The sequence below is a fragment of the Macaca thibetana genome, chromosome 4 (genome assembly GCF_024542745.1).
Source record: "Macaca thibetana thibetana isolate TM-01 chromosome 4, ASM2454274v1, whole genome shotgun sequence".
Classification (NCBI taxonomy): Eukaryota; Metazoa; Chordata; class Mammalia; order Primates; family Cercopithecidae; genus Macaca; species Macaca thibetana.
Genome location: NC_065581.1, coordinates 106,192,632 through 106,219,955, shown reverse-complemented (window position 1 = coordinate 106,219,955; position 27,324 = coordinate 106,192,632). Strand labels below are relative to the sequence as shown.

The window sequence follows — 27,324 nt, the reverse complement described above, 5'->3', positions numbered from 1 at the left end:
AATGTCTGGTTCCCTTACTGTCTGGCGAAGTAGCAGAACCACCTTTTGTGGGAATCAGTTATCAGGCCCTTTACTTTCCCTTGAACTCTAGGCTAGTTCCAGAACCTTTGGTGGACTGGAAATAGGAAATAGTTATGCCACAATTCTTAGTACATGCGAATGTACATGTAATGTTAAAAAAAAAAAAAAAGAAAGGTCATGGTAGCCTGCATTTACTGGGCCCTATGTGCCAGTCCCTGTTCTATGGGCTTTATTTTTATTACTCATTTCTCATTTGTGTCACAAGGCACAGGCAGTTCGAGACCGAGACTTTAAGGAATTAGTCCAAGTTTTCAAGACTGGTAAAACAGTGGCGTGGGGATTTGAACCTGTGTGCCTGGCTTCAAAGCCAGCTTATCACTGGTGTGTTGCCAGTAATTACATTTCCTCCCCCCTTGGGGAGGAAGTGAGACCTTGTAAATACACACACTGGTGAGGGTGTGGGACATAGGCATTCTTAACTGGGAGTAAGTTTCTGCTAGTTGTCTCTGGGTTTGGTATTTGGTACTGTTTGATTTTAAACTTTTCTGTATTTGTATTCCTGTCTCCCCACCCCCAATGAGCATATAGTTCTACAATTGGGAAAAGCAATAAAGCTATTTTAATTTGGGGCTGGTGGTGAGGTTATTTTCTTAGCCACAGCAAAGTAAGTTTTAATGTGCCTTACCCTAGGTGTTAAATAGTGGGTTAGTAACCTTGCAGCTATGATAAAGAACAAAGTAGCTATGCTGATGTGAAGTGTCCTAAGAGAAAATATGAATAAATAAAAGTCCTAAATAAATGAAATGTAGAAAAGCACATAAGAAATGTTAAGAACATGTAAGCATATACTGTGGTTCTAATTGCTTCCGTGCATGTATGTGCTTTGACTAGTTGTGTACATGCAAACACGTATGGCAGATGTATAACATTTTGAGGGATATTTTAAAAACAATGAGCACTAGTGCCCTTTGGCACTTTTAGGAACTTTTCCTTTTTAACTTATGTTGCTTTTGTTGTTGTATTAATAAAAGTGTAGATATGTATTTATATACACTGAAATTATTCTCAGAATGAGAAGTTTAAGAATAGTGTTTACCCCCTTTTATGTGGCCTTTAATACAGATTCTGTTTGCCATCTAATCAGCTTTTTCGTTACACTTTGGAGTATTTTGTGCTTTGTTATAATCAGGGAAGCATTCTTTCATAAATTTTGGTGTTTGCAACATGACTCTGAGCATCCGAGGTAGAGACAATCCAAGACAGTGCTTTAAATTTTTAATTTTTTTTGACTAGATAATAGGTTGATGTTAAAAAAAAAAAAAAACAAAAAAACAAAAAACCCACCACACTAAAAAAGTGCAAAAACACCCCACTGAAAATTCCTCTCCTACCTCTCCTCTCCCTAATCATCTTCTCTCCTCAGGGGCAGTGTTACCAATGTCTTTTACATTCTTACTGAGATTTCCTGTGCATACACAAGCAAATGCATGTACTGCGTCGCCGTGCCCTCTTTCCTACACAGATCGTGTGCCTGCTTTGTTTTGTCGTTGAATACATTAGAGATCATTCCACACCAGAGAAGTAAGCAAGTCTTGTTCTTTTGGCTGTAGTACTCCATTTCGTAGAGATCCCATACTTGATGAACTAGTCCCACCTTTTAGGTTGTGTTTGGTCTTTTGCTATTCCAGGTGGCGCTGCAGTGAATAGCCATGTATATATGTCAGTTTGCAAAAGTGTATTTCTAGAGGATAAGTTCCTAGAATTTCTCATTAAGATACATGTGTGTTTGTAATCCTGATAGGCATTACCAAATTGCCTCTCCTGTTAGCGCAATGTAAGGATACCTGTTTCCCTAAACCTTATGCCCTTACCAACATGGTGTTAGCAGAGTTTTGCTTTTGTTTTTTTGCCAGGTTGATAGGTGAAAAATAACTGTTTCATTTTATATTCTTTTCTGAGTAAGGTTTTACATTTTAAAAACCATTTTTTTCTTACTGATTCGTACTCTTTATATAGAGTAGCAGAACCAATCTTTAGTCTGTATTACAAATTGCAAACATTTTCCCCAGATTGTCATTGATATTTTTGTTGTTGTTTTGAGATGGAGTTTTGCTCTTGTTGCCCAGGCTGGAATGCAGTGGCTCAGTCTCGGCTCAGTGAAGCCTCCACCTCCCAGGTTCAAGTGATACTCCTGCCTCAGCCTCCCCAGTAGCTGGGATTACAGGCACCCACCACCATACCCAGATATATTTTTTTTTTTTTTTTTTTTTTTTTTGGTATTTTTAGTAGAGACAAGGTTTCACCATGTTGGCCAGGCTGGTCTTGAACTCCTGACCTCAGGTGATCCACCCGCCTCAGCCTCCCAAAGTGCTGGGATTACAGGCATGAGCTACCATGCCCGGCCTGTTACTGATTTTTATCTTGCTTGTGTATAGGCTGTTGCCAGGTAGGTATGTTTTATTTTGGGTGAAGAGACATTTCTCCCATTCTCCCTGTAAAGGACTTGTCGATTTTATTTCATAAAGTCCTCCTCTACTGCAAGAGTATTTTTAGAAAATCTCCTAAGATTTTATTTTCTTTGATGTTTTTTATGGTTTTTTAAAAAGACCTTTTATTGTGGATCATGCCAAACACATTCAAAAGTAGAAGAGTATAATAAAGCTGTTTGTAACCCCTGTCCACCTTTGGCAACCGACCAGCTCATATCCTTTTTATTTCATCAAGACCCCATCAGTGTCTCTTGTTCCTGCATTAGTTTTGAAGAAATGGCAGGTATTTTAACACTTAATTTATAAGTATTTTCGTGTATACCTCTAAAGATGGGGAGGAAAGAGGAAAGTCTTTTAAAAATATAATCAGTACTACTTCGATGCCTAAAAAATGAATACTTTTAAATATCACAGTCCTTTAAGAATTCAGATTTCATAATCATTTCTGCAGTTGGATTCAAAATCCTAATAAAGTCTACATATTGCTATTATGATCAATCTTCTCTTCATTTATAGGTTCCATTACCTCACCCCTAACCCTTATCCCCTACTTGTTTTTGTCTTTGGGACTTATTTGTTAGAATGGATTTCGTAGTACCTGGTTCTTACCTTACCCTCATTACATAGTTTAATATATCCTTTTGTATTTCTTGTAAATTGTTACTAGGGTTTAGAGGATGAATAAGATTCACATTCTTTTTTTTCCAAGTATATTTCATAACTGGGATTGTGTTCCATCAGAAGGCAAGTAATGTCTGGTTGTCTTTGTGATGCACTATGCTTAGATGAATTAAATCTTTGGGGATTGAAAAAAATGATCTCATTCTATTATTCCTTCATTTACCAACTGAAATACTTGTATAAAGAGAAACTTTTATCTAGTACTTGGTTACTTAATAGTACAGTTTTTAAAGGATAAATGGTTGATTTTTTTTTTTGCCTTTATTTACCAGTTGTCAAAATTAATTCGTTTCCTACTATTCTATAATGATAACCAATTAGTTTTATAATTATGAACTCATGAGTTTAAGCAAATTCAGTGTTTCAGTCCATTGCGGTCATTATCCCTATTGATGCTTGTATTCCACATTTGGACAGCAAGCTCTTCTTCAGGTTGGTGCCTGTGTCTTTTTGATACAGGGATGCGCCACCATGTCCAGCTAATTTTTGTATGTTTAGTAGAGACGGGGTCTCTCCATGTTGGTCAGGCTAGTCTCAAACTCCTGTGCTCAGGTGATCTGCCTGCTTCGGCTTCCCAAAGTGCTGGGATTACAGGCGTGAGCCACCGCACCCGGCCATCATCCAGAGTCTTGATGGGAGGAGTGACAAAGTCATATTGCAAATTGGTATTGATATAGGGGTGGGAGGATTTACTGTGGCCATTGTTACACTCTACCTTGCTGTGTTAGTCTGTTCTCATACTGCTAGTAAAGACATACCCGAGACTGGATAATTTATAAAGAAACGAGATTTAATGGACTCACAATTCCACATGGCTTGGGAGGCCTCACAATCATGGTGGAAGGCAAAGGAGAAGCAAAGGCACATCTTAGATGGTGGCAGGCAGGAGAGCTTGTGCAGGGTGACTCCCCTTTATAAAACCATCAGATCTCATGAGACGTATTCACTACCATGAGAACGGTATGGGGGAACCACCCCCATGATTCAGTTATCTCCACCTGGCCCTGCCCTTGACCCTTGTGGTTTATTACAGTTCAAGGTGAGATTTGGGTGGGGACACAGCCAAACCTTATCACATACTCTCCATTTTTTCCAATTTTCTGTGTCATTTGAGAAATTCTAAAGTTTTTTTCCAGATAGGTTTTACACATTTCTTAAGTTTATTCCTAAATATTTCATCTTTTGCCATTACTGTACATGATGTCTTTTTCCTCTCATTTTAATTTAGAGTTCTTGGACAGGTAATATACACACACACAGTTAAAATTAAATGATATGAAAAGAAACATAATGAGAAATGTCACTTCCACTTGTATTATCACTAATTTTCTTCTCTCATCTTTCTAGGTGACCAATTTAAAATTAATTTCTTGTTTTATTTATCTAATGCTTCTTTATGGAAATACTGGCAAATATAAATATTCTACTCATGAAAAAGGGAGCATGCTATATGCCCTGTTCCACAGTCGACCTTTTTTGACCATGTATTCATTCCATGTCTGAGTATATAGATTGTTTTCCTTCTCTTGTTGCTATATAATATTCCATTTTGATGGCATAGCCTGGTTTAATCAGTTGCCTGTTAGTAGAAGCTATATTGGGGTAGCATTCCTTAGCATCTGATTTGCAGAAGTACAAAAGTGGAGTTATTTATTCTGTTTGTGAAGCTGTAGAAAAGTGTTACTTTTGTATATAATACTGGTAGAAGTTTAAATAGTACAACCCCAAATTGAGGCAGTGGGGATCTGGCAATGTCTATCAGATTAATTTGTCTTTCTTACTGTGTGAGATTGAGCATTTTGTCCTACATTTAAGGGCCATTGTATTCTTTAATGAACTGTTTGTTCCTCTGCCCATTTTTATATTAGGTTGCTGGTCTTTATCTTGAGTTCCAGAAACTCTTTATGTATTAGAAGATTAACACCTTGTGATCTGAATTGAAAATATTCTTTCCTTTATGACTTCTGCCTTATGTTAAGATTAGTGATTTTTACATAATAATTTTGTTCCAGGTCATGTTATAGGGGTCAGCAAATTTGGACCCATTAACAAAATCTAGCCTGTCATGTGCAGTTTGTAAATAAAGTTCCATTGGAACGTGGTCATATCCATTTGTTTATATATTGTCTGTGGTGGCTTTTGCACTGCAGCAGCAGAGACAGACTGAATGGCCTGCAAACTCTAAAATATTTACTATCTGGTCCTGTGCAGAGAAAGGAAAAGCAACCCCTCGTTTAAAGCATTCAAATCAAAGTGTTTTGTATGATACAGCCATTTTGACATGGCCTTAAAAAAACAGCCTAGGCAACAGTGAGATCGTGTCTCTTTAAAAAATAAAATATTAGCCAGGAGTGGTGGCATGTGCCTATAGTCCTATCAGGAGGCTGAGGCAGGAGGATCGCTTGAGCCCAGGAGTTCGAGACTGCAGTGAGCCATGATTGCACCACTGCCCTCTAGCCTGGGTGACAGAGTGAGATGTGGTCTCTCAAATACAATAAAATATCCAATTAAATTAAAGTTTTGTGTGTTTAATTATGAAGTAAGGCACAGAACAGGCAGTCACACGTGGGTTTCAGAAGTATCTGTTTTGGCATATTACTTGGTAATGGTGATGGTACGTGTGATATGGCTAGTTGATGCCACCACATCAAATCACTGTTAAGATATCTTTGTCTAATTGTTCTTGTGTACACCGCATATAGAAGCTTTGATCTGGGTGAGTGTGGGTAGAATGACTCTTAAAATCATCCTAATCTGTAGAAGTCTGGTTATAGTGTAGCCTCAGTTCATATTTCCTGTGGTCTGAGTACTTTCCAGAGCTGTTCTGCATGAGTGAACTAGAGAGAGGAAGTGTAGTTTGGAAGAGTATGGTACGATTTGATTTATGTATTTTAAGTATTTGGAACTCTGCTCCCCTAGAATTGTACAATTGTCTTTTGTTACACTCAGATTTAAGTTTAAGTATTTATTTGGAATTTATAATTCTACTCAGTGAATTTCTATTTACATTTCTGTTTGACTTGAAAATTTCCCCAACTGCTTGTCTAATTGACCATCAGTTTAACAAATTACTGTAAGTGCATTTATTTCAGAATAACAGATACAAACCTATTTTAGGAAAAAACATGTTTAAAGAACATATCAATTCACCAGTAGTTTATTCCTGAAAATTTTACATACAAAATATTTTAAAATTTTTATTCATTCTCAATTGCTGCTACCAATTCTTTTTAGAAATTTCTTCTGTTGGGAAAAGATATTTTACTAGAACAACTGTTAAAAGTTTCTTTCATCTTGACTATACTTTTGAATGGATTATTAAAGAAATTGCTTCTAAACATTTAAGGAAACTTCATTTCCTTCTTTGGAAATTTTAAGAGCAACATTCTGAGAACATAATAATTAATTGACCCACATCCTCTTGGAGCTTCTTACCACGTGCAGCTGAGTTGGCCCTGCCATAGTTTAACAATTTGAATAATGACACTGGTGAAACTGTAGAAAGTGTGCTCTTTCTACAGAAAGTGTGCGGCTTTCCGATGACTCCCAGCAGGAAAAGATAAGGGAGAACTGGGTGATGGCTTCAGAATTCAGAAAGCTCTTAGTAGATTGGAGCAATTGGTTGAATCTAATAGCTTGAAATTTCATGATGATAACTATTATATTCTGTATTTGGTTCAAATAACAATGGAGTAAGCACAAGGTTGAACAAAAGCTGTGGAAATCACTGATAAGCAGTAGTTCCCTGTATGGATGGGGGATATGTTCCGAGACCTCCAGGGATGCCTGCAACCAAAGATTGTAACAAACTTTATGTGTACTATGTTTTTTCTATACATGTCTATGACAAAGTTAATTTATAAATTAGGTACAGTAAGAGATGAACAAGAATAACTAATAGTAAAATAGAACAGTTATTGTAGTGTGCCAGCAACACCACTCTTACGCGTCAGGATCATGATAAGTGACATAAGGATGACTTGAAGATGAGCACTGCCATGCCTGATAGTCAGTCTGCTAATTGGGACGGCTACTACATGACTGTCGGGTGGGCGGTGTCTGCGGCGCAGAGATGCTGGGCAAAGGGATGATTCACGTACATCCCGGGTGGGATAGTGTGAGATTGCATCATGCTACTCAGAACGGCATGGACTCTAAAACTCATAATTGTTTGTTTCTGGAATTTTCTATTTAATATTTTCCAACTGCATTTCATAGCAGTTAACTGAAACTGAGGAACGTAAAACCGTGGAGAAGGAGGGACGACTTGTATTGAAAAGCATTTATGCCTTCATCATTTAGATTAAGGACAAATACATCAACATATATTAATAGCATAATAACATTCAAGGTCTGTGAAAGTAAGTTCTGTTTCTTCTGATAAGTCAAGATAAGATTGAGGAAAGCATTAAATATTATAAAATTTTACAAGTCATGAATGTGCTTAAGTTAAACAAGCTTACCATTTAAAGAGGTAAACTAGTTATATATAGAAATACTACCTACTCTTTATGCAGAACTTCACTTCTCAAGGGTGTCAAGTCCTCCTTTCCCTCAAATTTCTGAAGATTTACATATTTTATTTTTTAGTTGTACTTTTCTGTTTTAAAGATGGGGAGCAACACTGTTGAAGATTTACTGCTTTTTCCCCAAGATGTAATTGTGATTTATATGCAGTCAGAGAGGTAGATACTTAAGAAGGGGGCTTAGCTTTTGCATTCTAACCCTCATATGAACTTTTTTTTATTGCCAGAGTTTTGTGGATTTTTTTTCCTTCCTATTTGGAACTGTTTAATTCTCTGTTGTTGTTCATTTTAGGATCTAGGTTTTTTTTTGTTTGTTTTCATTTTTGCATAATAAATACAGGTAGTTCTTAGTTCTTATGGCCAGTTTTTTTTGGTTTTGTTTTGTTTTTGTTTTTTGTTGCTTTTTTTTTTTTTTTTTTTTTACCTAGAATGTTTCCTTAATAAATTCTTTGGTTTGGGGTTATTGGTTTGTATTAACTTGGACTCTCTAGGTTGCAAGTGACAAGATGTGGACTCACATTAGCACGAAAGAAGATACATTGGCTCCAGTAACAGAGAAGTCTTCCATGGTGGGGAATGAGTGCCAAGCTTGTCCTTCAAACAGGACACTGTTTCTCTTTGTCATTCTGTGCTACATTGACTTCATTTTTCAGACAGACTTTCTCCACACCTCAGCCAGTTAGCCATTGACAACAATACCAGAGAGAAGGAGCACTGTCCCCAGCTCCCATACCAAAGAGCTCTGAGAAAGAATTCTGATAATCCAGTTTCCAAAAGGAAGGGATGTGGGGCAGACAGAATAAGAGATATGTACAACATAGGTCAGTTAGAATGCATATTGTCATACTCCTCTCCTCTCAGAAAAGGAAGTATGTGTTAAGAATGGATTATGCACATTGTGGGCAGATGTGTGCTTGCACACTTGGTATTCTGGTGTCTGGAGCATTGAATGGAGAGCTTTGAATCCATTAATGTTTATTTTACTGCTAAGTAGATTAGTAGTTAATGGAACAGATATGTGAGATTGATGTCTAGTAGCCATTCATGTCATCTGTAACACTTTTTGAAATTTCTGTTGAAGAGATTAGTTATGGTTGACAATATGTATTGAATATATAGTTTGGAGTTATCCACTGACCAGGACTAGGTGGAAATTTAGCTCTTGGAAATAGTTGAAGAATGAGTTCTTGAAGTATAGCTAACAGTGGAAAAGGCAGTGTAGGAAAATGGACCATTTCTTTCAAAGGCCACATGGAAAATAGACTGGCAATTGGGGTTGAGGCCAGCCTCTCTGTCTGTTTGGATACTGTTAGTGGTAAACAAGAGGGTGAGAAGGGGAAAGTGAGAAACCAGGTATAGGCAAAATGCAAGGATACGAAAGAGAAAAGAGGGGTGCTGGGAGATGACACCCAAAGGCTTTCAGTTTCATTGAAGCTTTAGCATCTCTAGGCTGAATAGAATAGTCAGTATTTTTTTTTATTGACATGTTATACTCATTTGGAGATATGGTTATTAAATCCTTTTGTCCTCCAGAATTATTCTCAGTTCAGATTTGTAAGAAGCATCTGTTTAAATCTTAATTCAGTGTTTTAAATAAACTTACAAAGTTTATAAACATTTTTCTGTGAGTGTCCTTGTCTGTTTTGTGCTTACAACGGAGATCTAGGACTGGGTAACTTACAAAGAACAGAATTTATTCCTCATAATTGTGGAGGCAGGCCGTTCAAGATCTAGGTGCTGGCAGGGCAGGGCCTGGCTCTGCTTCCAAGACGGCGCCTTGAGTGCCCCCTCCTCCAGGGGAAGGGGGTGTTGTGTCCTCACACAACAGAAGGATGGGTGAGAGTAAACCCACTCCCACGAGCCCTTTTTGTAGCAGTGTTGATCCCCTCGTGAGGACAAAGCCTGCGTGACCTAAACACCCCCATTTGCCGCACCTCCCAACACCACTGCCTTGGGGGTTCAGTTTCAACACGAGTTTTGGAGGGTCCAAACCCTCTTAACCGTAGCAGTGAGTAAGTGCTTAGTAATATTTAAATGTTTTTTAAATAGGCCGTTTCCATTTCTTTCTTTCTCACTTGTTTCACATTCTGTTTCACTACATTCTAAGCTTAGTAAACAAGAGGCTTAGGTATTCTATGTTTGGAAACTAATTGGATTCGGCTGGATTTTTTAAAATTTCAGTAGGATTCTTGAGGACCAATAGCACAACAGCAGGTTCCTCGTGCCGAGTGTGGCTTTGCTGCTCCCGGGCTCCTCTCTGAGGAGTCGCTTGCTTCCAGTCCGTCCCTTGCCCGCGTTTCTCTCCTGTTTGTCCTCATGGCAGGAAGGATCGAGGTTGATGCAACATGTTTTTAAAAAACACCAGCCGGGCCCTGTGGCTCACCCTTTAATCCCAGTATTTTGGGAGGCCGAGGTGGGCGGATCATGAGGTCAAGAGATCGAGACCATCCTGGCCAACGTGGTGAAACCCCGTCTCTACTAAAAATACAAAAATTAGCTGGGTGTGATGGTGTGTGCCTGTAATCCCAGCTCCTTGGGAGGCTGAGGCAGGAGAATTGCTTGAATCCAGGAGGCAGAGTTTGCAGTGAGCCGAGATTGGGCCACTGCACTTTCGCCTGGTGACAGAGTGAGACTGTGTCTCAAAAACAAAACAAAAACAAAAACTACCCCAGCCGGGCGTGGTGGCTCACGCCTGTAATGCCAGCACTTTGGGAGGCCAAGGTGGTTGGATCACCTGAGGTCAGGAGTTTGAGACCAGCCTGACCAACATGGTGAAACCCCATCTCTACTAAAAATACAAAAATTAGCTGGGTATGGTGGTGGGTGCTTGTAGTCCCAGCTACTTGGGAGGCTGAGGCAGGAGAATCACTTGAATCCAGGAGGCAGAGGTTTCAGTGAGCCCAAATGGCACCATTGCACTCCAGCCTGGGCGACAACAGCGAAACTCAGTCTCAGGAAAAACAAAAACAAACACTACATAACATGACAAGCAGAATTCTGTCCACCTTTGCAGCCGTGTCAGGAAAACACCTCAGCACGACTGCTTTGTCCTTCATGACGCCCTGAGGGAGCCGCCCTGCTGGCCTGGGCGCCCTGCCATGCTCTCCACTCGGGTCCCAGCCTCCGAGGGTGGAGGTGGAGGTGGGGAGCTGCTGGGATGTCTTGACTCACAGGCTCTCCCACCATTTGTTTCTTCCCATCAGTTTACTAGGAAACATTTTAGACATGGAGAAAGGCTGGAATTGAACGCCATAGACCCACCATCTAGATTCAGTGCCTGCTTTGTCGCATACTCATCCATCAATCCATCTTACTAGTTTTTAGTATTTCAAAATAGTATTTTGGCTTTTTTTTCTTAGTCTGTTATCACTAAATATGAACCTTTATTCTCATTAAACTAATTTCAGGCATCATTAAGCGAATACATAGAAAGGGCGATGGCCAACAAAAGGGCCTTTCAAGTTTCTGCGATACGGTGGGGTGTTCAATAAATATGTTAAATTAGTGCACTTGCATTAGTCCTGTTAGACTAGCCCTGTCGCTAAACTTGAATTTGCCTTTTAGGACAAACAATTGCTCTTAAACCATATGTTTCCTAGGCACATGTGATGCCCAGTTTATAGGATAGACTTCGGGAAGACAGGTCTGTGAAAGACAATCACTTAGAATTTGAACGGGGTTTAAAAATATGTATTATATATTATAAAGGTATATATAAAATATTTTAAACATGCACTTTGTTTTTACCACGGTGACTCTCTCTTGGGATGCACGCATAGCAGCATTCCAAGGCATCAGTGTTTCTGGACCCTGTCTCAAGCATCCTCTTGAGGAAGAGCCTGCAAGAGCAGTCCCTCCTCACCCCAGCCAGAATAGCTTTGTCCTAGTCTGTCTTATATGAAATTAAGATTTCATTTAGGGCTGGGCACAGTGGCTCACACCTGTAACCCCAGTACTTTGAGAGGTTGAGGCAGGAACATCACTTGAGCCCAGGAGTTCCAGACCAGCCTGGGCAACATGGCGAAACCTTATCTCTACAAAAAATAGCTGGGCACGGTGGCACGCGTCTGCAGTCCCAGCTACTGGGGAGGCTGAGTTGGGAGGATTGCTTGAGCCTGGTAGGTCAAGGCTGCAGTGAACCATGATGGCACCACTGCACTCCAGCCTGGGTGACAGAGTGAAACTCTGTCTGGAAAAATAAAGAAAAGCTTTTATTTTAAGGAAACATTTTAAAATCATGGCTGTTAGGTAACTTGACCGGCACACACTGCCCTAGGTAAGTGTTGGTATGGTGGAAGAGTACCCAGATCACATTTCGGAGTTAATGTGGCTAAAGATGCTGTATTATCATTCTTATTAGATAAGGAGCAGTGAACATTTTAATAGCAAGGGATTCTTCTGAAGATGTGTGAATCTTAGATGTGTGTGCGTGTGTGTGTGCCTCTCTCTTCAGTTTCTGAGAGTCATTGTTCCCCGAATGAACAGTTTGTGTATTTCCAGGCTTACCTCCTAAGAGGAAGAGCATAATCTGTTGTTGTTGTTAATGAAATAGGTGGGGGGTTTTTGTTTTTTGTTTTTTTGTTTTGTTTTGTTTTTTTAAGAGACAGCAGAGTCTCACTCTGTCGCGCAGGCTGGAGTGCAGTGGCATGATCCCGGCTCACTGTAACTTTGACCTCCTGGGCTCAAGCAATCCTCCTGCCTCAGTCTTTTGAGTACCTGATGCTACAGGTGCTGGCTATGATGCCCAGCTAATTTTTCTTTAATTTTTTGGTAGAGATAGAATCTCACTTTATTGCCCAGGCTGGTCTCGAACCCCTGGCCTCAAGCAATCCTCTTGCTCTTTAGTCTCCCAAGTAGCTAGGATTGCAGGTGTGAGCTGTTGCACTCAACCAAAATAGGTATATTTTGAGTAACTTTTTTAGGGCTGATCTCTAAATGCAGTGTGGGCAGCTGCCAGAAACCTTCCCTGCCTCCAGAACAGAACAGGGCTCTCGCCCTTGGTGTTACTCTTCCTCACAGTAGAGCAGATGAGTCATTTTGGTAATGTCTTCCTTTCTTCCAAAATAGCCGCAGCCACTATCATGTTCATACCAGCGTGCTTAGAAAGTGAACTGTACACCTTTTGTGTTTTTACTGCGCCATCTATGTTTGTAACATCCTCTTTTCCTCTCCACTCCTGATAGGCTCGGGTTATGTATGATTTTGCTGCTGAACCTGGAAATAATGAACTGACGGTTAATGAAGGAGAAATCATCACAATCACAAATCCGGTAAGAGAACTGTACATTCAAATCTGATTGTCCCATGTGGACTTATTTATTTTTTTGTAAGTTAATCATTCAAACCCACGTGATTTTTTTCTTGTTGCTTATGAAATATTGATGGTGAAGTAAGAAGCTATTATATAAATATAGGAAAATATTCCCTAAAGACAGCTATGTATGTAATTGAGTTTATTATGTCTGCTTATTTTGTATCTTCCTTGATATGTTTATCTTAGCTTTTAGGTACCCCATAATTGTCCTGGAACGTAGTTCAGTGTGTTTACCCCTAGCACGATAATACTGTGTCTCTAGAATAAGTAGAAGATGATGGTGATTTTCCTAAATGTCTTAACTGATTGATCCTATCATCATTTTTCTAAGCTCTTTTCCTAAATCAGATTAGATTGCCAGAAACCAATATACTTAGACCAGCTCCAGTGGAGTTAGCTCAGCTCCCAGTGGAGTTCCCTTTGCTGAATTACAAGATATTGCCTCAGCTTTTATTTGAACAAGAAGCAACTATATATAAAAAAAGCGTTTCTGCAGCTTTACAAAACCCTGTTTGATCTTGTGTACATACATATACACACATGCATCTTCAGGGTACACTCGTATGTATACATATGTACACATACATGCACACACTCTTCAGATGTGTGTGTCTCTCTGCTTATATAACTAGGTTTATTATGCCCTCCCTGATAAGCATCTATGTGACCTCTTATCTCAGGTTCTTTCTCCTGGAGATTGGGCACATTTTGTTGCATGAAATAAAATCTTCATAGACTGTTGGATTTCTGTTACGGTCTGTGTTGCCAGGAAGCTTAGAGGCAAACAATATTCATTTTTTGTCCAATCTTTGCCCAAGATTCTGTTATGGTTTTTTCCATTATTTCTGTGTGATATTTGTCTCATTACATTTAATTGTCCTTTTTACATGCAACTTTTTGTAACTGTTCTTAAAATATGTAGCAAAATTATGAGATGAACATCATTTGAAATAATGTTGCAACAAAAATTGTATCAATTAATAGTATTTCATTGCAGGTTCATATAGAGGGAGAAGGAGCAAAAGCAAATAGGGAGAACTCGTCTTTGTAAACTGAGTAAAACTTGAACCTGTCGTTACCCCTTTTTTCACCTGGCTGATTTCGTGACACTGCCCTTGCATCCCTGTCCTTGGTCCATGCCTCCGCCTCTGGACCCCACACTACAATATGTCTCTTCTGTGTCCTCTTGCTCGTGACTGTCACTCACGTACTTAATGTATGTGCAGTCCTGGGAGACGTACCCTGGAGATACAAAGATAGGAAACCTGGCCCTTGCCCTATGCTCCCTGTTTTCCAGAGAGGTCTGCATGCCAGTGTTTCTTACTAAATGTTACCAGAAGGGAGCTTGTTGTGTCTGCACTGTAGAACATGTTGGATCCCACACCCCTTTCCCCAGCCTTGCTGGCTGTCCTCTTGTGTCCCTCCCGTCTCTGCCTTGCAAGTGTTGGGATTCCCACATCTTTCCATCTTCAGCCCATTTCCTTATATTGTGCGGTCTCAGATTTTTGTACTGCCATCTCTGTGCTGATGACTTTAAACCTGTATCTGCAGCTTCCCCATGTGGCTCCAGCCTCAGAGGGGGTCTTCGAGCTGTGTCCCAGACACCTTCACTTAGTTTTTTCACAAGCACTTCAAACTGACCACGTCAAGACTCAGCTCATCACCCATGCAACGCTCAGCCTACTCCTACTTCTCTTTATTTCTATTGTGGCGCCTTTCTATTAATGAACCAAGGCTAAGTCACTTAAAGCTATTGGTTTCTCTCCCTAAAGTTTTACTCCGTCCAGCCTCTCCTCTCCACCCAGCGCTTCCTGCCAGCGCCCTGAGCTGAGCTCATATCCTCTTGCCTGGACCGTGCACCTTCTTCACTGGCCTCTCCCTCAAGCCCAGGGTCTGTCTAAGTGTCCAGTGTGGCCGGGTCACTCCTCTCTGGCAGCATTCTGTCAGCTGCAGGTGTGTGAGACACCCCACCATGGGCCCCATCAGACCTCACCAGCCTTTCCCTGTGCGCGTGGACAGGCACACACACGCACCCATGTACGTACTCTCACACGCACTGTCTCACATTCTTGTGCATACCCCCCCACACACACTTGCACACACCCTTATGCGTGCAGATGCACACACATGCACACACACCCTTGCAGCCTCGTACACCTCTCTTGCTGTCATACACTTTTACATACTCTTTTACATATGCACTTTTACACACACATACATACCCTCTCACTCTCACCTGCTGTCACACATACCCACAGTTGCATGCTTTCACACATACCCGCATTCACATGCTCTCACACATAGGCAGCTCTCACGTGCGAGCATACACACACCCTCTTCACTCTCACCTGCCCTCACACACCCACACTCATGCTGTCACACATACACATACGCACTCACACGTGCGAGCACATACACCCCCTCACTCTCACCTACCCTCACGCACACCCACACTCATGCTCTCAACACGTACACATGCACTCACACGTGTGAGCACACCCCCATTCACCTGCTTTCATGCACACCCACACTCATGCTCTCACACAAGCACTCACACGTGCAAGCACACACACCCCCCTCAGACACTCTCACCTGCTCTCTCACATCCCCATGCTCACGCTCTCACATTTGCACTCACATGTGTGAGCATGCACACACGCCTTCTCTCTCACCTGCGCTCACACTCACACTCTCATGCTCTCACACAGATGCAGCACTCACCCCTGCGAGTGCACGCACTCCTCAGACACTCTCACCTGCTCTCACACACACGCACACTTTCATGCTGTCACACAGATGCAGCACTCACCTGTGCAGCGCACACACCCCTCACTCTCACCTGCTCTCACACACCCACACTCTCCTCACACAGATGCAGCACTCACCCATGCAAGCACGTACATGCCCCTCAGACACGCTCACCTGCTCTCATGCACACGCACGCTCGCATGCTCTCGCACAGAGCTCCTGTGGAAGGAGAGAGTGAGGACTATGGCAGTGCAAAGATCAAGGAAGGAGAATGAGGAACGGCAGAAGTGATAGTAGTTTCTGAATAGTGAGCATATTTAGAAAACATACTTTATATGTCTTGGATTAAAAAAAGAATGGGCCGTGTGCAGTGGCTCATGCCTGTAATCCCAGCACTTTTGGAGGCCGAGGCGGGTGTATCACTTTGAGCTCAGCAGTTCAAGACCAACCTGAGTAACATGGCAAAACCTCATCTCTACAAAAAATACAAAAATTTAGCTGGGTGTGGTAATGCGCACCTGTAATCCCATCTACTTGGGAGACTGAGATGGGAGGGTCACTTGAGCCCAGGAGTTCGAGGCTGCAGTGAGCCAAGATTGCACCACTGCACATCAACTTGGGAGACAAAATGAGACACTGTCTCAAAAAACAAAAAAAACAAACAAACAAAAACACTGGTTAGTAAAAGATTACATGCAGTAATTTTGTATAATATGCTAGGTGTGCATGTTCTCACTCATAGGTAGGAACTGAACAGTGAGAACACTTGGACACAGGAAGGAGAACATCACACACTGGGGCCTGTCGTGGAGTGGGAGGATAGGGGAGGGAAAGCATTAGGAGATATACCTAATGTAAATGACGAGTTAATGGGTTCAGCACACCAACATGGCACATGTATACATATGTAACCTGCACATTGTGCACATGTACCCTAGAACTTAAAGTATAATAATAATTTTAAAAAATAAATGCTAGATGTGTATAAGTTAAATAGATTCATTTTTAATCATAGCAGAGATTAAAGATTCTTGAGTCTTACTAACCTTTTTTGTTTTTCTTTTTGCAGACAGGGTCTCACCCTGTCACCCAGGCTGGAGTGAGGTGGCATGATCTTGGCTCACTGTAACCTCTGCCTCATGGGTTTAAGCAATTCTGATGCCACAGCCTACCCAGTAGCTGGGATTACAGGTGTGAGCCACCGTACCTGGCCTCATCTAATTTTTTTATTGAAGTATTTCAGTTTTCTTGGTAAAATAGTATTGTCCTCAAGTTGCTATTGTGGTCAGAAAGTGACAAAGTTGTGGCTTAAAGTGATTTTTTAAGAGAATGTGATTATTCAGATTCAGATAATTATTAACTAATAAGGACATTATTTTAAAACTTTAAAAACTCTTAGTATGTTAAGATGAGAAAGTGGGACTTGCCACTTAACATTGCTAATAATAATATTAATATTAACATTAATAGCTTAATATTTAGATAAAGTTTCTTCCAAGGATAGCAACTTTTATTCTGACTAAAAGTTACAATTTTTCCTTTGATCATAGAGTGAAATGGCAATCCTGGTATATAGAGTTCTACTTTATTACTTAGTGTATTAATATTATTTACCCAGGAGAACTAAGGAACCATGAATCAGTTCACTTTTTCTGCATAACAATGCTAAAACTTAGCGGTTTAACCCCATAACTGTTTGTTACTGCTCAGGAATCTACAAGTCAGCTGGATGGTTCTCCTGAGCTGCGCTGCATGTGTCTGCAGTCACTGGACCCTGCTGGGGACTGACTGGTCTAAGCTAGCCTCACTCATGAGTCTGGCAGTTCTCAGGGTTGGCTGGCTTTGGATGGGGCAACAGGGAAACTGGGTCTCTGTCATCATCTAGCAACCCACATTCATTCATATAGTGGCTTGGGTGCTGGAAGAGCCAGCTGAAGTGTGCAGAAGCCCTTGAGGCAAGTTCTGGATTCCCTGGAGGATTTCCACCTGATTTTGTTGACCAGTGAGGTGGCAGAGGGCAGATTCCAAGCCTGGGGTGCACATCCCACCGCTTCACATTCAGAGCTGCAAGCTGCTTTTATCATCTGCCACAGACCAGAACACAGACAAGACGCGGGTCATCTAATCATCAGCTGTTTTCAGCCTTTCATCACTTATTATTGAAGTTTGATTTTTCTTGTTTTTAGGTTACATCATTTTCTGACGTAAAGAGAAGGCTTAAGAATTTAAGATTTTGAACAGTGTTCTCTGGGAATAAAAAGCTTAATGTTAATTACTTTTTTTGTGTATAACAATTCCTCCACTCAAAATTTCTCCAGGAAATCTCAACTGTAATCTTTTTCTTTTTGTTTTTTTTTTGGTTTTTTTTTTTTTTTTTTTTTGGTGACTTATTAGGATGTAGGTGGAGGATGGCTGGAAGGAAGAAACATCAAAGGAGAACGAGGGCTGGTTCCTACAGACTATGTTGAAGTAAGAGCTTCCTGTCATTCATTCATTAGAGCTCATTCTTTGTCAGCATCTTTTCATGAATTATCAACTTTCAGGAAGTCAGCAACTTTTTGTGAAATAAAATTTCCGTTGTAAATATAATAAATGTTAACTATGTAAAATATGGAAAGTACATTGAAATAGAACTAAGAAAAATATTACGTGTAGATCCAAGCTCCAAAGAATGACTACAAATATTTAGATTAAGTTTCTTCCAGGGATAGCAACTTTTAATTAGTCTGAATAGAAGTTAATGTTTTTCCTTTGCTAATATTGTCTATAATATAAATATGTATAAATATATTATAAATTGTATAAATTTAATAAGATGAAATTATGTATCAATATATCGATATTACATAAATTTTAAATATGTATTTAATAATATATATTTTTAATATATATGATACATATAACGTATTTTTCCTTTGCTGATATTGCTGCTGTCTATAATATTGTTTATTGTACAATTAATTCACAGTTAAATAGATTTTTTTAAGTGTGTATCTCAGTTCCTTCTCTCATTCCCATGGACAGAGAGAGGAGTGTCTTGGGTGAGCTGCTGTGGGGATCTCCTGGGTAGAGCTGTTAGGTCGGGTGCCCAGGAGAGCAACACAGCAGCCTGGGCTGGCCCTGCCTGGGACACCCCCAGCTGAGCCAACCGCCTGGCGCCCCCTGCTGGTTGTCTTTCGGTCGCTCGAAACCGAGCATGTGCAGCTTCTTGGTAAGCTTGTCTTTCATGTTGGGTGACAGAAAAAAGCGAAGGTTTCCTGATGTCCTGTGAGTACAACTGGAGCTAGATCAAGAGTAAAGGTACCTTTGGTTCACCTCCAGGAGAAAAGAATTCCCCCCAGAGGATGTTTACTTGGGACCTGGCTGCAGAGTGATATCGAAGGCCATCTTTCTGTTCTTGATAGACGGTGAGGGGTGGGGAGTCGTGACCCCTCAGAGAATCTGATGCAGTCTCTAGGCTTTCCCTCAGAAACATGTACCCATGCACACACCACAGCCTTTTCCATACAACTGCAAACCCCTGTTCACAGACCCCTGGCCTCAATCCATAGATCTCATGTTGAAGTCTTGTTTTACTTGTATGCACTTTGCATCCAGGAGCCTACAAATTGACAAGATTGAGAAAAATCTGAGGATTTAAGTTGATACTGGCAGTAATTGGATTTTCTAGGATTCTGCTTATAGAAAGGACTAGTGATTACAGATATTCTTGGGTTTGCTTACCTTTTAAGAATATAAAAACCCCTCTGTTAGAAATAGATCCTGCAGGCAGAAAATCAGTAAGGACATGGTTGAACTCAGCACCATCAATAAACTGATGTCCACTTGTGGATGTCTATAGACTGCTTCATCAGACCACAGCCACATACACATTCTTCTCAAGCTTACATGGAACATTCTCCAAGACAGACCACATATTCTGAGCCATAAAACATACCTCAACATGTTTGAAAGAAATCATGCAGTGTCTGCCCTGAGACGACGGTGGAATCACACTAGAAATCAAAACAGAAAGATAGATGGAAGATCTCTAAAGATTGAACAACCCACTTCTAAATAATGCATGGATCAAAGAAGAAATCTTGAGAAATTAAAAAATAGTTTGAACTAAATGCAAATGAAAATACAACCCATCAAAATACAAGTATGCAGCGAAAGCAGTGCTCAGAGAGAAATTTGTAGCATTGAAGAATATAAACGGTTTTTGACAATTCTTGCTTGCCCTCACCAGACTCCCTGAAGTGACCCTAATGCATGAAAATAATTGTGACTCTTTCTACTATTCAGATTTTACCCAGTGATGGAAAAGATCAATTTTCTTGTGGGAATTCTGTGGCTGACCAAGCCTTCCTTGATTCTCTCTCAGCCAGCACAGCTCAGGCCAGTTCGTCGGCTGCCAGCAACAACCACCAGGTACGTCTCACTTCCTTTTTCTGGATGTGGCTGGCTTTACTGAAAGCAGAGCATATTTGTGAAAGCTTGTGATGCATTATAGCTATTGCCGTCCCCCAAAAGCATAAACAAAGTCGCTTTTAGGTTGTTATGTGGCATTTCTGTTGGGTACTAACAAAGAACTCACCTGTTAAGCCTGATAATGACTGTTTGCAAAATTTATTAGAAAAGGCAGGGTGTTAATTGAGGGTTGCTGACAAGTCTGTCATGATATGAACACAGACCCCAGAAACTGCAAACCCTCTTAGATAAAGTCATGGAAAGAAGAGGAAGAAAAGGAGGGTCTTGTTGAGGAGGTCAGTGTCAGAGCATCGGCCTGGATCAGGAAATGGATTCCCTGGCCCTGGAATGCTGCTTACACTCTCAGAGCTAGAGGCCCTCATCCTGCAAGTAGAAGCAATGCATGTGAAAGTCTACCAGATCCAGGCACTCAGCACTTGGTACTCTTATTATATTGCTTCCAGGAAACTTAGAATAGTGGAATAACTTGAGAAGAATACAAGGAAATTTTACATTAATTTTAATTAAAATTTGACTAGTTTAGGTTAATTCTTCTATTTCATTTATTGCCAAATGATGACACAGAGTAAATGACAAGAAGAAAATTAAGAAGATAGGTATCAAAATATTGTTGCTGCTGGGCACAGTAGCTCACGCCTGTAATCCCAGCACTTTGGGAGGCCGAGGCAGGTGGATTGCTTGAGTGCTGGGGTTCGAGACCAGGCTGGGCAACACAGTGAAATCCCATCTCCACACGTTAAAAAGAAAGTTAAAAAAAAAGAATTAAAATATTGTTACTGCTTACATCTTTAGAAATGAATGGGCTTTAGGACATGTTATGTCTTGATTTTTTTTTTTAACTACATAAAAGGTTTTACATTATATCAGGCCTAATAATCATATCACTTACAATTATTTGCTTATAGAATATCTGTTTATTAGCCAGGCGCAGTGGCTCACGCCTGTAATCCCACCAGCACTTTGGGAGGCCGAGGCGGGCGGATCACCTGAGGTCAGGAGTTTGAGACCATCCTGGCCAACATGGTGAAACCCCATCTCTACTGAAAATACAAAAATTAGCTAGGTGTGGTGGCAGGCACCCGTAATCCAAGCTGCTCGGAGAGCTGAAGCAGGACAATCACTTGAAGCTGGGAGGCGGCCACTGCAGTGAGCCGAGATCGTGCCACTGTACTCCAGCCTGGGCGACAGAGTGAGACTCCGTCTCAAAAGAGAAAGAATATCTGTCAATTGACCTTCCAAGTGAGTTTATCTAAGTTTATCACCATATACTAACTGCAGGTTTTACACATTTCAAAACAGCTTTTTGTAGACATTCTGAATTACAAATTAGACTCAGATATTTAAAATTTGCAGGCAAGGTGATCACGGTAATTGAAGAACACTTTTCTATATTTTATTATTCTGTACTACTTGAGAACATTGGCCAGGTAAGGGTTACTCACTGTGAAACGTGAATAGTAGTTATACCTCACTTCAAGTTTTCCCAGGGGTTCTCAGCCTGAGCCTCAGTGCTGTTTGAGGCCCCACACCCTTTCCTAGTGGGACCCGTCCTGGGCACTGCAGGATATTGAGCAGCCTTCCTAGCTTCTCCCTACCAGGTGCCAGTCACATGCCCACCGCCTCGGTTGTGACAACCAAAAATGTCTCCAGATACAGCCAAGTTACCTAGGAGCAAAGCCAAGCCGGTTGAGATTCACTGAGTTACACAAAAGCACCCATGAGATGGGTTTGCATTAATAAAGGACAGCGTTTTAAATGAGAGAATTGTAATGAGGTGATCATAGAATAAGTGAGGCAAACAAAAAATAGAAATATTTACCTTATTTTAATTCGAGGGACTGACCAGCTATTATCTCAAGATAGGTGGAAGCAGTTTAGCTAATGAAAATAAATTAAAACTCAGATTTAAGTAATGTTCTGTTAGGAAATATATTCCTTGATTTACTTGTAGTTTAATATAAACTGGTATAAGTCTAAAATTTGTTTCATCTAGGTTATTTAGCAGGTAATAAAACCAAAAAAAAAAAAAAAAAAAAAGGCGGGGGGTAGGGAATCCAGTCTAACATTGAATCTAATCAGATCCTTTGAAAGCAAAGAAAAATTAACTGAAACTAGAATTAGTGAAATGCAGAAAGCATAGCTATCATTAGAGCATTTGAATTTAATTTAAATCAAGTAAAAATATTTTAACAGCCATCTCTGCCCTCTGTTATCTGAGATATGAGAACAATTTAAGTAGGCCAAAATTTGGGTACATTTTATAAATATCATGAAAGATGTCACAAGTAGGAAACCAAATGACCATTATTAATGGGTAGCTTTTTAAACATTTTCCTATCAGGTTTGCCCATTGCTTTCATTTTCTGAACACGGGTAGGAAAATGCGTGCTCTGAGGTGTGCTGCTTGGGAGGCTCCGATTGCCTGTTCCGGCACATGCATTCTCCCAGGGTCGGTTTTGTTTCAACAGCCGGACCTCGGAGAAGCTGGGCCTCTCTCCCGCCAATCAGGCCTGCGGGCACATCCCCTCTGAGACTTGCATCTCTTCAGCTTGGCACACTCTGCCAACTTCTGAGCCAGTGTCTCTTTACTCGTCTTAACATCAGTTCGTTTAAATTTGACTCTCCTCCCACACAAGCAAGTTGAAGCCTCATATTCAGTTGGTTATCCAATTTCCTGAGTGTTGTATTTTTCTTTTAAGTCATATCTTTTTAAAGATCTCTTTGAATAACTTATTTCGGGCCTGCTACTCTTTCCTTGACTTTGTATTCTTCATCTGTGCTGCATTTCAGAGTAACTAGTTCATGAATGTGTAAAAACCAAAAGATAGCACTTTCTTTTGGTTTTTCTTGAAAATCCTAGTTTCAGGTTGCTTGGGGACCCTTTGATCCTAGATTCTTACTGAGTAGTCTCAGGTAAGCAGAGTGCTGGTGTCAGGGCAGTGTTGATGCATCCAGGACGCTGACCCGCTGTGATTGTTTTCCTCCTTTAATGGTGAGACAGCGCTTTATCAGCTCAAACGTAGTCCAGCTAAGTTTAGATTAGAATTGTCACTGTGAAAGGAATATGATAAGTTGTTCTTTAAATGGACTGAAACAGTTCAATTTGGAAAATTATAAAGCTATTTATTAAAGTACTTGGAGAAAATAATAGACAGCATATTTTTATGGCCTTGGAATATGGAAACCCTTTTCTTATTTTTATTTATTTTTTTTTTTTTGAGACAGAGTCTTGCTGGGTCGCCCAGGTGCTGGAGTGCAGTGGTGCGATCTCAGCTTGCTGCAACCTCCACCTCCTCCTGGGTTCAAGTGATTCTCCTGCCTCAGCTTCCCAAGTAGCTGGGACTACAGGTGCTTGCCACCACACCCGGATAATTTTTGTATTTTTAGTAGAGACAGGGTTTCACCATATTGACCAGGCTGGTCACGAACTCCTGACCTTGTGATCCGCCTGCTTCAGCCTCCCAATTGCATCCGGCCTATGGAAGCCCTTTCTGAGGCTGACAGCACAAAGTCTAGTAGCCATTAAGGAGATAATTGATACATTTAAGTAAACAAGTAATATTAAATTAGGAAAAATACTTCTGACTTGTGACAGATACAGGCTAATTCCATTCATATACGTATATTCTTGCTAATCTGTAAGAAAAAGATGAATTCAGAAGAAATAGGTAAAGGGTATAGACAGGCCGTTCATTGGGAGGACAAAGGTACTAATAGTTAATAAACTTGGGGAAATGTTCATTTTGAGATTCTTCTATCAAACTAGCAGAGAATGAAAACATTTTAAAACCTAGTGTCATAAAGGTGTGGTCAGATAGGCAGTGTCATACAAAGCGAGGGAAAGGATAGAGTGATGAAGCTCTTCGGGGCCGGTTTGGTGATGTATATGAGTATTTACAATGCATGCCTCTAAGGCCCAGCGGTTCTGAGTTCCTCCTGCAGATCTGCTCGCAGAACACAGGTTTCTGGGCAAGAACGTTTCCTACGGCATTGTTTGTAACAGCAGAAAACCGGAATGTAAATGTCTGTCAGCAGCGGACTGGTCAGATGAACTGTAGGCAGCCATGCAGTGGAAAGTCGAGCTTCTCTTAGGGAGAGTGAGGGTAGATTTAGATGTACAGATAGAGATATATGATTTTTTTAAAAAAGGCACCTCAGTATGGGTAATGTTTTCTTTCTTGTGTGTAAATGCACACACACACACACGCCCCGTAGATGCAAAGTGTGTAGAAAATTTATTGAAGGATACCCAAGAACTGAATCAAACTCTTGTCATGTTCTTATTCAAATACAGATTTTATATTACTCAGATGAGGACAACCATTTTATTACCTTTGAAAAGAAAGCGTAGTTTTTAGTGGTTAATAGTAGTTTCATTATTAGTTACTTATCGGTTATTTTCCAGTTTCAAGAGTATTTCACATTAGTGGCTGAACCGCTAGAATGAATGGCCCAGCTGATGGGAATGAATCTCAGTTGTTAAAAATCTCTACTCGTGTGTGTGCTAGTCTTGTTTTTCATCCAGTTATTGTTGTTTAGATTACATCATTGCCATGATTCTGAAAAGGTCTCAGTATGGATCTTAAACTCTCAGATTACTGCTTTAGAGTACTTACTTTTGAGAAATTAATAGAAAATTTGTTTTCTACTTTTCTAGAAAATGAGAACAATAAGTTTTAAATGTTACTTAAAAGTTCTGTAAACCCAGATGTCTTATCTGAAGGTTTTCTACTTGAGAGGTTTGCTTTCTGTCTTCTTCAAACACTAGAAAGATGTGTATACTTGGAATAAAGCTGCTTTTCTTTTGGTGAGAGCCCTTCTGGCCCCTGTCACATACTGTCCCTGGCATCTCTCTGTTTTTCTGTTTCACAGTTTCACACCCCGCCAGACCCCAGGTGAGTGGTGTGGTGGGAAGCATGTAAGGTTTGCTGTTAGATCCAGGCTTGCCAGTCCGGCTCCACTGTGTAAGAATTGTGGCTTTGGCATAAGACCTGCCTCCTGAATTGTCAGTGAATTAGGTCACCAGTGTAAAGTAGTGCCGGACACATGGAAGACATTTCATAAATATTTTCCTTCTTTTCCCACTTCTTCCCTCTTTTAAAAGGGTGTCTTCAATCCACTTACCCTTTTGTGTTCCAACCTCTCTCACTGTTCTACCCTTTCTAATCGTGTAGATTCCCTTATGAAGTGTCTCTCTACTCTTGAATTTTCTCTTTGATTTGCCCAATTTCTAGCTTTTTGTTGAACAGTTCTATCAGCATGTCTCCTCTGTATCTGAAATTCATCTTCAACAGAATCACTTATTTCCCCACAAAACTAGTTTCTCTTCCTGACTTTCCTGTTTCTGTTTCTCTGAAATGTTACTTCTTTCTGTACCCTCTTTTTACTCTGTTTGAAACCCTAACCGAGTGCCATCGTGAGCCACAGTTATTGAGAGGCGTGCTCTGCATCCTTGAGATGTGGAGAGAGAAGGAACTGATTGAGATCCATTGTTGTAACAGATTTCCTGTCTTTTCTCTCCTCCTAAGAGGCAGCCTAGCTTGGTGTCAAGGCAGTGAGCTCAGGAGCCAGACTGTCTGGGTTTTAATCCCAGATCTCACACATCCTGTGTGAATCAGGGTAAGCTGCTTAGCGTCTCTGTGCCTCATCTTTAAAACCTCATAGGATTGTTGGAAAGAGTAAATGAAAAGAGTTCTAAAGTATTTAGAAGAGTACACAGTACTTAGTAGTGGTTTCATAATTGTTAATTATAGTTAATCTCATATACCACTGCTTCTGAAACAAGACATTAAGGACAGGCGCACTTCATTTTATTGCCCTTTACTTTATTGCACTTGACAGGTAATGCGTTTTTTACAGATCAAAAGTTTTTGGCACCCCCTACCTTGAGCAAGTCTGTGGGCGCCATTTTGTCAATAGCACGTACTCACTTGGTGTCTCTGGTTCACATTCTGTTAATCCTTGCAATGTTTCATACTTGTTCATTGTTATTGTATCTGTTTTGGTGACCCGTGATGAGTGGTCTTTGATGTTACTATTGTGATTGTTTTGAGGCACCACAATGGCGAGCTTAATTGACATGTTTTATGTGTTCCAACTGTTCCACCCACCAGCCATTCCCTCATCTTTCTCCCTGTCCTTGGGCCTCCCTCTTCTCTGAGACACAACAGTAGTTCAGTTAACCAATTAATAACCCTGCAGTGGCCTCTGAGTGTTTCAATGAAAGGAAGAGTCGCATTTCTCTCACTTTCAATCAAGAGCTAGAAATCATTGAACTTAGTGAAGAAGGCTTGTCAAAAGCTGAAACAGGCCAAAAGCCAGGTCCTCTTGAGCCAAATACTTAGCCAAGTTCTGAATGCAACGGAAAAGTTCTTGAAGAAACTTCAAAGTAGTAGTCCAGTGAACACTTGAATGATAAGAAACTGAAACAGCCTTATTGTCGATAAGGAGAAGGTTTGAGTGGTCTGGATAGAAGACCAAACCAGGCACAACATTCCCTTAAGCCAAAGCCTAATGCAGAGCAAGGTCCTGACTCTCTTCAATTCTGTGAAGGCTGAGAGAGGTGAGGAAGCTGCAGAAGAAAAGAGAGCTTGGTTCATGAGGCTTAAGGAAAGAAGCTGTCTTTGTAATATAAAAGTGCACGGTGAAGCATGCAAGTGCTGCTGTGGAAGCTGCAACACATTATCCAGAAGATCTAGCAAAGATTATTGATGATGGTGCTGTCCTAAACAGATTTTCGGAGCCGATGAAACAGCCTTCTATTATTGGAAGAAGATGCCGTCTTAGGACTTGCACAGCTGGAGAAGGGAAGCCAGTGCCTGCTTCAGAGTTTCAAAGAACAGGCTGACTCTCTTAGAAGGAGCTAATGCGGCTGGTAACTTTGTTGAAACCAGTGCTCATTTACCATTCTGAAAATTCTAAGGGCCCTTAAAATTATGTGAAGTCTACTCTGTGTTCTGTAAATTGAATAGCAAAGCCTGGATGACAGCACATCTGTTTGCAATATGATTTACTGTTAAGACCAACTGCTGAGAAAAAAAGATTTCTTTCAAAATATTACTGCTCATTGACA

General features: G+C 40.6%; 1 protein-coding gene across 2 annotated transcripts in view; it reads left to right on the top strand.

Annotated features, from left to right (window-relative positions):
- Positions 1 to 27,324, top strand: part of SNX9 (sorting nexin 9) — a 123,649-nt gene that overhangs the window by 31,356 nt on the left and 64,969 nt on the right. For both annotated transcript variants that reach the window (XM_050786718.1, XM_050786719.1), the window contains exons 2-4: positions 12,901 to 12,987; positions 18,174 to 18,248; positions 20,067 to 20,192. In XM_050786718.1, coding sequence (XP_050642675.1) covers positions 12,901 to 12,987; positions 18,174 to 18,248; positions 20,067 to 20,192 — 288 coding nt within the window. The remainder of the gene's footprint in view (positions 1 to 12,900; positions 12,988 to 18,173; positions 18,249 to 20,066; positions 20,193 to 27,324) is intronic.